The sequence below is a fragment of the Camelus dromedarius genome, chromosome 8 (genome assembly GCF_036321535.1).
Source record: "Camelus dromedarius isolate mCamDro1 chromosome 8, mCamDro1.pat, whole genome shotgun sequence".
NCBI classification, from domain to species: Eukaryota; Metazoa; Chordata; class Mammalia; order Artiodactyla; family Camelidae; genus Camelus; species Camelus dromedarius.
Genome location: NC_087443.1, coordinates 21,351,329 through 21,365,788, shown reverse-complemented (window position 1 = coordinate 21,365,788; position 14,460 = coordinate 21,351,329). Strand labels below are relative to the sequence as shown.

Below are 14,460 nucleotides of genomic sequence, written 5' to 3'. Positions count from 1 at the left end.
TAGGGTTTATCTGGCCACAAGCCCTCACAACCTGGGCCCTGCAGGGCTGAGGCCCTCCCACATTCCTGAGTGGTGTTGGGAAGCCCTGGGTAGTGGCCAGCCCCTCTGGGGTGGGCAGTGGATGCTGCGGGCAGTAGGAACTCTGGGTCACAAGGCCACAGCCCCGCACGTGCCATTGGCAGGAGTAGATGAGCTCTTAAATAAGGAAAAGAATACAGAGCGGGGTTGGGAATCGCTCAGTGGTAGAGCGCATGCTTAGTATGCACGAGGTCCTGGGTTCAATTAAAAAAGAAAAGAAAAAGCTCAGTAATACTACTCTTGCAAGTTTTATAAATATGTATGTATGACTCAGAAGGGGCCGTGAAACTGAGGGGGCCTGGAGCGTAAGCAGGTCCAGATAACTCTGTCCACTCCTCCCTTGTTACAGCCAAACACCAGAGAGTACTGCTCAAGGTGTCAGGACAGTGCCACCAAGGGTAGGGGGACTTCCAGGACATGGCTGATGGGAATGGGCTGAGAGACCCACAGAGACGTTCCCTGGACCATCAAAGCCCCTTCCCTGTTTCCCCTGAGGTTGCGTGTGTCCCTTACACTCCCAGGGGTCCTTTGTGCCAGTTCCCCTGACGGGATGGCACCAGTCCTGAGACGGCTTCCTGACCCCACGACCCCACCCCACCAGTGCCCACCCACCCTGGGGTACTCTTCACCGTCCCCCTCTGCTCAGGAGCTCACCAGCCCCTTGACAGGCTCGTGTCAGAGCTCGCAGGGCTCTGGCCCCAGCGTTGCCCGGAGCCCCGGCCACTACAGTGTTACTTCTCCCTCGCTGTCAGGCTGCTGTGGTCCTCAGTGCACCCCCTGCCACTGGGATCTTGCTCCCCACTAATGCACTCCCCTGTGTGAGCATCCAGACTCCAGTGACAACACACCGTGGCCCCAGATCTCCTAGCACAGCTGGGTTCAGACACAGATCCCAAATGCCCAGCAGGGAGAAGACAAGAGGCCTGGAGAGGCCAGGCTGGTCAGGGCTGGACTTGGGCCCCAGACCTCGGTGCTCTGGCCCAGGTCCAGCCCCACGGGCCTTCCCAATCCAGCTCCGACCAGATCTTTGTTCTCTCAGCTCAGCTCAGCCCAGCCCATCCATGGCTCCCTGAGGGTCACCTTTCCAGCCCAAGAAGCTAGGACAGCCCAAGACCCTCCTGACCAGGCCTGGATGCCAGTCTGAGGGGCTGGGCTTGGGCCACTCCTGCCTGGATGAGGTTGAGATGACTCAGGGGGGAACCACCCCATCTTGGAAGAAGCCTGACCCATGCTGGGCCCTGAACACAAGCACCCATGTCAGCCTGTCCTGAGTCAGAAGGTCAAGTCCAGTACTTGGGGCGGGAGAATCGAGGCTTGACAGGAACCAACTAAATCCCCAAGTGGAATTTGCTCAACAACCCCATTTGGCAAAGGACCAGCTGGCTACATCATCAAGTCAAGGAGAGCCAATTTTTCAAGTAGCAATTTGCCAACTGAGCAATTAACAGTTCTGAAAAAAATTTTATTTTAAGTACTTAAATACTTAGGGCTGTCTTATGTCAAAGCATGAATATTTCTCATATGATTTTTTTTCTTGTTTTAATTGAAGTATAATCGATTTATAATGTGTTAATTTCTGGTGTGCAGCATAGTGATTCAGCTATGTATATATATATTCCTTTTCATATTCTTTTTCATTATAAGTTATTACAAGATATTGAATGTTGTTTCCTGTGCTCTGCAATAGGACCTTGTTGTTTATCCATTTTATATATATAGTAGTTAGTATCTGCAAATCCTGAACTCTCAATTTATCCCCTCACCCCACCCTTCCCGCACCGCCTCCCCTACCAGTAACCGTAAGTTTGTATCATGTGATTTGAACTGCAAATATCATGAATGTCAAGAGTTTTATGATTGTCATCCTGCCTCTTGCTTTCCCCTTCTGCTTCACGGGTCTGAGCTCCCAGGATATACCGAGCCCATATATCTTACACACACGGACCTCTCCCAGCCACAGGGGAGCCAAGACTAGTCTCCTAGAGACTTGACCACCAAAGGAAGACTTCCCTAGCATGTCAACACTCATACATTCATGGAAGAAATCAGAGGGCACATCAAAGAGGTACAGGAGGAAAGGGACAGTTCACAAGACTTGAGGAAACCAATAGAAGATGGTGAGGCCCCCAGGGACCAGGAATAGTGGGAGTTGTTAGGCTCAGAGAGGGACCATACAGACCCCGATGGGAGCTGCGGCTGTAGGAAAGAGTCATCAGGCAGAAGCAGCAGCTGTCAGCAGAGGAACACGGTGCTGCCAAACCACGCCCAGCGAGAAGGGAGCAGGAGGAACAAATTCCTCTCCTCTTCTTCTCCACCTCCTACCGATATACCCAGTTGGCTGAACCCAATCATGTCCTGAGGGTGAGGGAGCCTGGGTGATGCAGTTCAAGAGGGCAGGTTCTCAGGGTGAGGGCAGGGAGGAGAAGGTAGAGAGTGGATGTGGATTCTCTGTAAACAGAGAATACCAGCCCTGCCTGCCAGACTTCCAGGACTGGGAGTAACATGGTGGCAGCTTAATTCTAAACAGTTCCATTTCTTCTTCTTGAAACTCTATGAGGCAACAAAGATAGAGAAAGGAGAAGAAACAGGATTTTTCTTCTGTTTTCTCACCAGCTCACACATCAGATTTAACTTCGGAGAAACCAGGAGACTGGGAAACGACACAAATCCAGAAGCAGTCAAGACCAGCAGAATAGCCAGCAAGTGCGGAAGAACAGGGGATGGGGGCAGGGGGCCGTCCTGGGGGGTCTCAGATATTGCCAGCAACACTCCCTCCCAGGAGGAGAGGCCCCCCTGAGCGAGAACTCCTTGGGCCAGAACTAAGACCGGAAGAGGTAAAGAAAGGAGAAACCTGCCCAAGGAAGCCTAGAGGGGTACCACCTTCTAAGAGAGAAGGGAGCCCTTGGGAAGGCAAGGACCGAACCCGGGGGCTGCCACTGGGGAAAGGCTGCCTGTAGACTCTTCCTGAAGCCAGATGGGCTCTGAGAGGCTGAGCAGGTCACGGCTGCATAGGTGAGCTCAACACTTTAGTGAAAGGGGGCAGGCTTCTGAGCAAAGGAGCCTGGGTAACCTCAACCCCATCTTCTCTCCGTAGGAAGTTCCCAGTGATTTCTAGAATATTCCGCTTCAGATTTGAACCTTGGATTCCTGAGAGCCTCTAGTACGTCATGAATACAAGGGTTTTATGATTGACAAGGGTAGATTTGGCTCTTCCAACTCAATGTTAATTGAGCTGCAAAAATAGTACATCTCCCATATCTTCTTCCCTCAGCTTCCCCGGATGGTCACATCTTACGTAACCACAGCACAATGATCAGAACCAGGGGTCAGTGTTAGCACATTTCACTGAGGACATTTAAATAATTTAACTAAATAAATGAAAATTATTTAATTAAATAAGTTTAAATATGTTAATATTATTAAAATTATTTAACTAAGTTAACAAATGATCATATTAGCTAAGTTAAACACCATAATGGAATTTCACCAGGGAGGGACCAAACAGACCCTGATGGGAGCTGCCTATTTCTATTTTAGTAGAAAATAATGTGTTTTTTTTCTATCCCAGAATTCTGTCAGGATCACACGCTCATTTAGCTGTTAGTTCTTGGTCTCCTGCAGTTTTGTAGGACTTCAATAACATTTCCTCAGTTTTCCTTTGTTTCTCACGAACTTGAAACTTTTAACCAGTACGGATCAATTATTTTGTCAAACGTTTCTCATTTGAGAAAAAATATGGATTTGCCTGATGTTTCCTTATGAATAGACTGATGTTATACATTTTTGGCAAGAGTATCGCCTTCCCAGCACATAATCTCACAGGGTTCTTGACATCAATATGTTTTATTACCAATGAGGTTAAACTTGACCATTTGGTTAAGGTAATTTCTGCCAGGCTTTCCCACTGCAATATTACTCTTTCCCTTGTAGTTAATAAACATCTTGGGAGACATACTCTGTTTCTTTTCAAACTTTAAAAAAAATTTAATTGTGGTAAAATACACATCACAAAATTTACCATCTTAACTTTTTTTGAGGGGAGTAGGTAATTAGGCATCTTAACTATTTTTAATGTACAGTTCAGTCGTGTTCAGTATATATTCACATTATTGTGCAACCAATCTCTAGAAATTTTCATCTTGCAAGACTGAAACTACACCTATTCAACAACAACTCCTCATTTCTCTCCGTCCCTCTAGCTCCTGGCCACCACCCTTCTCCTTTCTGTTTCTATGAATCTGACTACTCTAGTGATGTCATATAAGTGAAATCTTACACTATTTGTCTTTTTGTAACTGGCTTATTGTCCTCTAGCCTAATGTTCTCAAGGCTTGTCCATGTTGTAAAGCACAAGTCAAAATGTCCTTCCTTTTAAAGGCTGAACAATATCCCATTGTGTGCATACACCACATTTTGTTTATCCATTCATCCATCCATGGACATTTGGGTTGATTCTACCTGATGGCTATTGTGAATAGTGCTACTTAAACATGGATTCAAATATTTTAAAGACCCTGCTTTCAATTCTTTTGGATAAATACTCAGAAGTGGTATTGCTGGATTACATGGTAATTCTATTTTTAATTTTTTGGAGGAACTGCCATACTGTTTTCTGTCATGGCTGCATCATCTCACATTCCCACCAACAGTGCACAAGGGTTCAAATTTCTTCACATCCACACCAACATTTGTTATTTTCTGGTTTTTTGAAAGAAGCCATTCTAATGTTAGTGGATAAGATGATATTATGGTTTTGATTTGCATTTTTCTGATTAGTGGTGGTGAGCCTCTTTTTATATACATATCAGCCATTTAGATATTATTTTTGGAGAAACACACATTATTTATTGGATTATTTCCTAACTGCTGAGTTGTAGGAGTTCTTTATATATTCTGGATATTAACCCTTTATCAGATATATGAATTACAAATATTTTCCTCCCATTCCATAGGTTGCCTTTTCACTCTGTTGATTGTGTCCTTTGATGCACAAAAATTTTACATTTTAAGGCAGTCCAATTTATCTAGTTTTTATTGTTGTTACCTCTTCCTTTGGTGTCATATCCAATAAATTACTGCCAAATCCAATGTTACCAAGCTTCCACCCTATGTTTTCTTATAAAAGTTTTATGGTTTTAGGTCTTATATTTATACAAGATTTATTTTGAGTTAATTTTATATAAAGTATAAGATAAAGGTCCAATTTCATTATTTTACATGTGAATATCCAGTTTTCCCAGCACCATTTGTTGAAAAGACTGTCTTTCTCCCATTGAATGATCTCTTCACCCTTGTCAAAAATCATTTGACTTCTCCTCAAACATTTTCACACTAATTTTAGCATCCATCAGTGAATCTTATCTGCAGTAATTACTTCTGTGGTGTTTACCTAAAGGTGATTCACTATTTCCCTCTTTCCTTCTATTTTAAATAATTGGAATTCTGCTGAAAGAGTTGCCCCTTCTCCACATTTATTCATATCAGTATGGATTCATTAATAGAATATTTATCTTATTCCGTGAGTTTTAATCCAATACTATTATTTATTTTGTTGTTCATTGGTGCAGCTTTGGCCACTAGAAACAACATCAGGTTGGCTCCCGTATTCTTTCAATAAGCCCCCATCTTTACTATTTATTTACTTATGTATTTGTTTGTTTGTTTGTTTTAGCATTTCCTTATTTTCTGTCACTACAAGACATTCCAGGCTGATCTTGACTTTTCCTTGCCCCAGTCATATGATCAGCTACTTCTCCTTGGAGCCCCGGTTCCTTTATAGGAGAGTAGTATTTAGAAATCAAGATCTGGGTGAAAGTCGTACTCATTACAAAAGAAAATAAGACGCTTAATAAAGCATTAGTAGTTACGAAGGAAGACAGTAAAACAGAAATACCAGAATTCAGGATTGAGATGGCAGACAGTAGGAGTAGGCAGGACAGGAAACCTTGGGATTAAAAGAAAAGAAAAAAGATAAAATGAACCATTGCAGAAATGAAGACTAAATGAGAAGGAGCCACGGTAGGCATCTATGGGAATAGAAATGAAAAACAACAACAAAAAAAGTCATATTAAAGACACATACAATGTTTGGGAGACAATTCCCAAAGAAGAAAGCCAAGCAATGGAACAGAGCAAATATTTAAAAATACAATTAAGAAATGTTCCTGAAGTATAATAAATCTAGAATCAATATTGAAAGAGCATACCAGGGAAAACTGAACCAGAACAATCATCACGGAGAGGAACTCCAGAAATATCATTGTACTTTAAAGATAAAGAACGCCAACCAGCCATAAAGACCAAGTCACGTATTTGGAATTCCACCGAATTAGAAATCAGGCTTCTAAGGACGTGTCAACCTTCTGTGCCAGAAGGCAGTGAAGTTTTATTTAGAATACACGCTATTAATTTCAAACCCAGTTGAAAGTGTAGTTATAAAGGCTACATACAGACCAACATTACCAGACTTTTAAGAACTCAGAATATGGTTCACGTGAACCCTTCCTTCCTTTTTTTTTTTTTTTTTTTGAGCCCTTCTTTTTAAATTTTTATTTTAGCTTTTTTAAAAACAGAAAATGCCATACACAAAAATAGAACACCATGAACCCTCATGGACACATTGAAATAACCCAAGGGGCGGAACTATAACAATTCTCAACTCAGATCCCAGATGTCTTCTCAGTTCATCTGAAAATACCTCCTTCTTCAGGAAACTTCTAGAGGACTAACTCCAACCAGCCCAGAGATAGCAGAAAATATTTCAGCAGAAGGAATGGCAGAGAGCTTCTAATATCTTCAGCTGCAGATCTAAGACAAAACAAAGGTGTGAAGGAATGGAATGCAAATGCTATGTGTTTTCGTAAAGTAGAAATGAGAACTAACAGCAACCAAATTAAAAAAAGGATAAAGAGAGATAAAGTGGAAAGTAGAAAACTCTGCCCTTTCTCATCTGCAATTGGATGGGAATCAGTACTGAGAAGTTGAGGGGAACCAAAATGTGATGTTAGTGACTTTGTGTTTGGCTAGTTGGGGACTGAGATTTGTAGAATTAGGAATGATTTGGGGAATTGCCAATGGAAGAATTAATCTTTGGAGACTTGACCAAATCCAACAGGTGCAGTGGCCACAGCCTTCTTCCCCTCAGCCCATTAGGGCTCAACTAGCTTCATGAACCTCGTGGAGACGGGCCTGGACTCCTAGAGACTCCCAGGGCTCCCCAGCACCATGCCCACCTTGTCCCAGACATGGGGCCAAAGACAAGTCCAACCTGGCCCTGCCCCCCAGGGCTCAGTGTTGAGGGGGATAGAAGCACGCAGAAACAGGCATTTGCCTGGTGCGTGGGAGGACCAGCTGCACGGAGGCAGGGGGTTGTGGAAGAGGCTACACTGAAGAGATGGCACCACGGTGAGACAGGAAGGGCACAGCCATTCAAGGAATAAAAGCATTCACACCAGAATGGCTAAAGATTCAGCCCCCAGTAGGCCTTGAGGCTCAAGATGGTGGGAGATTTGACTTCTAGTAGACCTTGAGCTTCATTATACGCCTATTGTAATATATTAACATGGTGAACAACATGCCCGCAGGTGCCATGACAGTCCCAAGGCTAGCCACAGAAGAGTGGGAAATGGCCAACTTCCTGGGAATCCCAGCCCCTTCCCCAGGCTAGTTAGACTGGTCCTTCCACTTATTAGCATATGAAGCCACTGAGCCCATAAAAACTGGCAACACAGCACTTCGTGGCCTTTCCCTCTCTCTCCCTCTTCAGAGATGGCCCACACTCTGTCTATGGCGTGTGTACCTACCTTTACTCTAATCTGAGCACCCAACCCCCATACCTCGTGGCCTTTCTCTTGCCTTTTGATGTATCTCTAAATAAATCTACCTTTACTCAACTGTGGCTCGCTCTTGAATTCTTTCCTGCGTGAAGCCAAGGACCCATATTTGGTGGGGCATGTCCCAAGGATTTAACCGAAGCCCGGGACACAGCCCTCCTCACACCCCATATCCGTTTTCCTGCATCAGTGGTGAACCTGACAATGTCTCAACTCTGCTATCTGTAGAACCAAAGCACAGGCAATCTTGCATTCATACAGCAGGTGTTGCCAGAGCACCATTCTAGGCACTGGGTGTGAGCTAAGCAGTTAGAATGGACTTAATTGCAGCCTCGTGGACAACCATCACAAAGAAGCACAGGAAAGTGACTCCTTAATATACAGCAGTGGAAAAGGAGCACAGAGGGTGTGAGAACATATCAGCAGTGGCTGGACCCATTCTGTGTATTGGGAGCTGATCAGGGAAGGTGAGATCTTAAGGATCTCACCTTAAGAGCAGGAGCCACCTAGACCAGACAGTTTATGGGGCAGGATGGAGAGCATTCCAGACAGAAAACACATGCAAGGACTGAGGTGAGCAGAAGGATGATGTCAAGGGAAATGGAAAAAAGTTAATGTGGTTGAGGCAGAGAGGGAGGGCGCTTTGCTGGAGGAGGCTGGGGAGGTGGGTGAGGCCAGCAAACGCAGGACCTTAGCATCTACGTAACATGAGGATTTAAATTTTGGTTTGCAACAGAATCCTAATTTGCGTGGTTCAGACAATGAGGAAACTGACACTGTCACCTAGCCTGTGGCAGCCAGAGGACTGATTAAGTAGGGACTGAATAAAGTAACCTGAGACCCAGGTTCTCTCTGTACTTCTGCTCTGCCCTAACCAGCACGTTGGCTTTTCCTTAGGCTTGTTCCTCCTGTGGTTACACGTGACGGCCAGAGTTCTCAGCATTTCCAGCCACAAAAATGTCCACTGGAAGATGAGAAACTGCTTCTTTCTTTGCCTTTCTTTTGAGTGGAAAAAACTTTCCTAGAAGGCTCCTGGCCCTCAGACCTGACTCCTCCTGTCCTTGGCCTGAGCTGGTTCACAGACCCATCCCTCAGGCCAACACTCACAAGGAGAACAGGATGAAGAGCGATTGTTGGGCCAACTGGGATTTCTCCTGAGTCATGCAGAGGAAGGATGCAAAAGATGTGAGGGCTCTGTGGGTCCCGCCCTGCCCACCCCTCCCCCACACCATGGGGCCCCAGGCGGTCTCTCTGGATGGACCCTGGCGTCCTCTCCTGAGAGCAGGGGCTCCCGGGGATGCTGGAAGTGCCTCCAGATTACCCGAGGTGTCTCCTCAAGGACCTTCCCTTAGACCAGGAGGAGCAGCCTTGGCCCATTTTGCAGACTGGTGAGGCCTTCTTTTGGGGACTGTCAGCAACAGGAACCAAGCAGGACACTGGGCTTTGCCCTGGGGTGAGGGTGGGAGCTGCTGAGGGTGAAGGAGGAGACTTGTCGCTCATTTGGGAGGAATCTCAGATTGGAGAAGGGCAAGGTCACCTAGGCAGAGCCACCCACAGAGAGACCTGGGCTTGGAGGTGTGAAGGAGAGGTGATTGGGAGGAGGTGTACACGACGACACTGCCCCCTGCTGGCAGTTCGTGAAAAGCCTCTGGAAAAGCCGGCCTTAAGTCAGCGTGGGAAGGAAAGACGATGCTGTTTTCTCTCAGTCTCCCCAGGACTGGGGAGTGCCGTGTAGCCAGTATTCGTGAGTTGAAAAACCATGGCTCGTGCTCGTCCAGAAAACACCGGAGGGACAGAGGGACTAGCGTGTGCCAAGACGTGGAGGTGGGGAAAGGGAAAGGGGAGTCACCAAACGCGATGTGGCAGGGGGTTTGGATGAAGAGGGCCGCCAGCACCCGGCGCCAGGGCTGGGCCTCTTCCTGTGGCAACTGTGAGTCACCCATCAGAAGGGCGTACCCAGGGCTGGTGTCGCGTGCAGGGACACGTGGACACGTGCTGGGGGCGGGAGGGAATTAAATGAACTCTAGACCATCTGGGGGACCTGCCCGACGAAATTGCCGGCCTTTGTCCTGGGCCAGAAGGTACCGGTGCGTCCGGAAGGGAAAGGGTGCTCCAGGGAGTGGTCCCGCGCGAGCACGCACATTCCTGCTCCCAGCGTTTCATTCCCACGTGCACTGCCCCGTGTACCGAAGACCTTACCCCCAGGGGGCGTATCATGGGCGGGGCTCCTGGGGATGCGCCAAACAGAAGTCAACTGGGCGGGGCCCAGGTGTTAGGGGCGTGTCCTCGCCCTCCCTTCTCGCCTCGTGATTCACCGCAGGGTGCGGCCGCCGCGCAAACACCCGGCGGGCGGGCGAGGTTGGTCACCAGGGCCAGAAGCCGTTCACCTGCGTTCCTTGTCTTCCCCGAAGTCCTCGCGGGTGCCTGGCCCGGGGGATGCCCAGTGCTCCCAGTCCCCCGGCTTAGCTTCACTGGGAAAAGTTCCCGAGTTCCCCGCGGTTAGAACCCTTCGCCACCCCACCTCCCCCGCCCGGAGCTGAGCTCCTAGAGGATCTGGGGACTGAGTATCCCCTTCCTAGGAGGGGCCGGGTTCCTGGAGCTGGGGAGCGATTTTGGAATCGGGGGCGGGGAAATGGAGCGGGGAGGAGCACGTGCCTAGATGGGGGTTGAACTTTGGATAACGGAGAGTCTAGGTACGCGGCTGAGGGTTCTTGGACTGTACAGGTTTCTGAGTCTGGAATGCCAGGACTCTAGATGTTGCGGCTGAGTTTATGGGTATTAGGGCTCTGCTCTAGGCGACGGAGGGCTGGGCCCACTCTAGGGGGAGGCATGAAGTGGACACGGGGTAGGAATATGTGCTTTAATAAGGCAATTGGCCAGGGGTCTGTTAGAGCTCATGGCCTGGAAGGGAGTAACCCGTGTCTCCCTTCTATCATTTCAGGAGACCGATTTTTTTCCCAAAACCCGAGAAAGTCTCAGAGGCTTGGTTTGCCGTCTTGTCGATGGTTTCCTGGGTAGACTTGGCCACCTGGTCCATGGCTGGGAAAGGAAAGGATAAGGCAGATGAAGGCAGAGGGTCGGGGGGTATGGGGGAGGGGGGGCAGGGAACCACAGCCATGCGGGGTTAACCGGGCTTGGGTCTCCCTCCCCAAGAAGCAATGTGGGTAGAGCAGTTGCAGAGGAGAGGGTGTGTCTGGGCAAGGGCTGGGTGGAGTGGGAGTGTGCTGGGGCTGCCCACCCTCCTGCCCACCAGCCCTATCAGACCTTTCTGCCCTGCCTCTGTGGCCTGATCCACCACTTGCTGAGCCGCTGCTCCAGCCGCAGTCACTGGAACAAAGAGATGTACCCTTTAGCCCCTGTTGAGATAATAGCAACTACGAGGGCCCCACTGTTGACAACCCCCATCTGTTCTCGCAAGTGGTCTATCCTACAGGCCTGGGGATGGATGCCATTGAAGTAAAACCTTTTGGCCAAGGCCTCCCAGCCAGTGAGGGGCATGAGTCCTTTCCGTGACTCCAGGGTGTTCTTGTTTATTTATAACTTTGGGCTCTTCCCCTCTGGCCTGCTTCCCTTGCCTTCTCCAGGATTGCTGAGAAAATATCCAACAGAGGAAGGAAGGCAGGGCAGGGCCAGGCTGGAGCTGGCATCTGGGCTGTGGCTACTGGTGGGCATGGCCCAGAAAGAACCCTGCTCCTTTTAACAAATTCTCTCCCAGAAGCTTGGCCCCAATGCCTGAATTCCTGCCTTTGGAGCACTGGGACTTCTACTTTGCAAGGCCCTCTCACTACCTCCTTGCTTCTGTGCTTCTCCCCAGAGGGCACACAAGCAATGATGCCAGTGCCTCCGTGGGCAGGCAGCTTAAGGCATTAGGAAACAAAGTGCAGAAAATAGGTGAAACTTCCAAGGGCAGGCCATCTCCTCTGCACCAGAGTTTGTGCCTGTGGAAACAACGTTCCCATGGGATCAGGTGGGTCACGCCTGCTGGGTAGACAGACAGGTGGCTCTGGCCTCCAGAGATCTGACTCATCCTTGTGCTGAACTGGAACGGACCTGCTTTATCCAGACCCCAGGGGCCAGGGTTCCAGGGGGTCAGGCAGGCCCTGGGGTCTGCTGCCCACAGAGGTCCCTGGGGTCATTGTCTGGCATGGCCAGAGAAGAAGCCTTTACACCCAGCTTTCAGATGGGGAAAGTGAGGTCCAGAAGGAAGGGTACTGTAGACAGAGGCTTCTTGGTAGAATTTTAGCCTCAAAGGAGCAAATAGGGGCTTTCCCTAGGGTACTGATGAAGGAGGGGTTGGTTTGGATGTTGTCTGTTGAGTGGGATGTGTGTAAGACAGATTGGGAACTGGAGTCCCAAGGGAGGCTAAGCTGTGACTGGAAGAGCCTCAGCGGGTGGGCCCAAGATCTCCTCACACCTCCTTCTCCTCAGTCCCTTCCCACCACCAGTCCTGTAAGCTTGGTCTGAGGGGGAAAGAGCTGGAGATGGAGAAATTAAGACTGGGGACCTGCCCTGCAGGGCTGAGGGTGGGAAGGTTCTCTGGGTGAGGACTTAAAAGGAAATGAGTATTTGGGAAGTGGGGGAGGGTGGATCAAAAAAGTATCTGGGAAGTGGGGAGGGTGGATCAAAGCAATGCCCGGAGGAGGTCTGGAGGGGCTTCAACCATTCCATCCTGGTTCTGTGCGCCTCTGGGACCCTGACAGGCAGAGATCGATCTCAGGGTGGCAGAGCGCACTCTCTGGGGACCTTCACCCTCTCCTAAGGACCCGGGCGGGGCCTCTAAGGATTGGGGTGGGGCTGCTCCCCGCCTTCCCAGCCTCCTCAGATTGGCTCTGGCAATGCCCAAAGCGCAGTCCCGGGCTTCTCAGGCACCGCTGTTCTCCCCTCTCCCTCAAGGCATCATTCCCCGCGCTAACCAGGGTGGGCGTCCTGCCAAGTCCCTGCATCACAGGGGAGGGCCCTTCTAAGCCGAAGCCACCTGCGAACTTACGTGCTGCGCAGACACCGCCCCCACCCCGCACTTCTGCTCCTACGCGTCTAGCCGGGTGCCCCAGTATGTGCCCCAGGTCGCCTGCTGTCCTCACCCGCTTCCTGGGTGGCTCCCTCCACCTGCTGCTTCAGGTCCTTCAAGCCCTTGCTGGCCATGGCTGCGGGGGGCGGTCTGCGAGGTGGTCAAGAGTAACAGCAGCGACGTTGGATCCTGCTCACAGCCGCGGCAACCCAAGCGCCGGCTCTGGTTTTTAAGGCGCCCCAGGGCCGGCCCGCCCCGCAAGGGAGGGGGAATGGAGGGGGCGCGGGGCGGTTCCCAGCACACGGACTCGGGGGAGTGACCGGGCCCTGCTCCAGGCCCCGCCAGCCCGAGAGCACGTCCTAGCCGAAGGCGGGCCGCGGTGGGAAGGCGGTGGTCCCACCCAGGGTCTGAAGAGAGGCTGGATCCGGGGTACAGAGAGCTGTTCGGGGCAGAGGGAGGCTCACCAAACTCCCTCCACCCTGTCTGCCAAATCCTGCTTCCCTGACCCCGAGGATCCCTAAGCCTGCGAGCCTGGGGTCGGTACCAGGTCGGGGTCTCAAAGCTGGAGTTTCGTTAATAATAGCAGCTGCCTTTTATTCAGCGTTTACCTTGTGCCTGGCGCTGCCCTAACACTTATAGCCCCTAGTGTAACTTTTACAACAACCTCTTGAAATGAGTCTTATTAGCAGTTTATATGAAGAAACTGAGGCACAGAGGGTGAGTTAGGTCTCACCCAAATTCACATGGCAGGGACTCAAATCCGTGTCGGCTGTCCGTAAACCTTAGGGCCCTGATCAACACCAAGCACGTGGTCCCCACACACTCAGCCTGGACACGCGGACTGGCCATCTGCCCAGCCGCCACTGGGACCGGGCTAGGGGGAGCTCAGTGGGGAGAAGGTCGAGTAAATCCTTCCCCGCTTCCGTAGAAGGCGAGTCACTGGCGTGCGTGCGTGCGGCCATGGCTGGGGACCTGCAGCCCGAAGTGAAGGGGGAGTAACGGAGAGGGCGGTCGGTGTGTACGCGGCGCAGGCAAGGAAATCGTTGTGGGTCACCAAAGCCCGATTACTAGGGCAGGAAGCACCCCAGACCACACAGCGAAGAAGGGAGCGGCCAATCCCTAGGCCACTCAGGTCACCTCTCCAGGGATCCAGGGGCGCTGGGATGGGGGCTAGAGACCTGTGAGTCAGCAGGGCAGCCAGGAATCTCGGGGACAGCAAAATGACACATCCTCCTGGCACTCAAGGGTGCAGGTCGGGCCCTCGCCCCACCCAGTGCTCTCCCACTCCGGGGTTCGCCTTGGGAGCCTGGAGGCCACCCGCTCTGCGTCTCGGTGTAGGGCTCCATTCTCTAAAGCCGCTCTCGGATTCATCCTCTTTGGACCTGCCTCTGCACCTCTGTCTGAGTCTCCCCTGTCCTGGAGCTCTGGGAAGCCCCTACCTACCCAGGTCCACTCCGTTGGCCCACGCCCTGCCTCTAACGGGGGGCGGGGTAAAGAGGGAGAGAGGCAGGCGGGATAAGCCGGGGAGGGTCAGTCCCTAGT

The 14,460-nt window shown here is 50.3% G+C and overlaps 1 protein-coding gene across 1 annotated transcript; it reads right to left on the bottom strand.

The window, feature by feature from the left end:
• Positions 1-10,756: 10,756 nt before the first annotated feature.
• Positions 10,757-13,151, bottom strand: ADIRF (adipogenesis regulatory factor). Its single transcript, XM_010993364.3, has 3 exons — positions 12,992-13,151; positions 11,175-11,237; positions 10,757-10,949 (listed from the first exon to the last, which is right to left on the bottom strand). The coding sequence occupies exons 1-3, from the start codon at positions 13,050-13,052 to the stop codon at positions 10,843-10,845; spliced, it is 231 nt and encodes a 76-aa protein (XP_010991666.1). The 5' UTR covers positions 13,053-13,151; the 3' UTR covers positions 10,757-10,842.
• Positions 13,152-14,460: the final 1,309 nt, after the last annotated feature.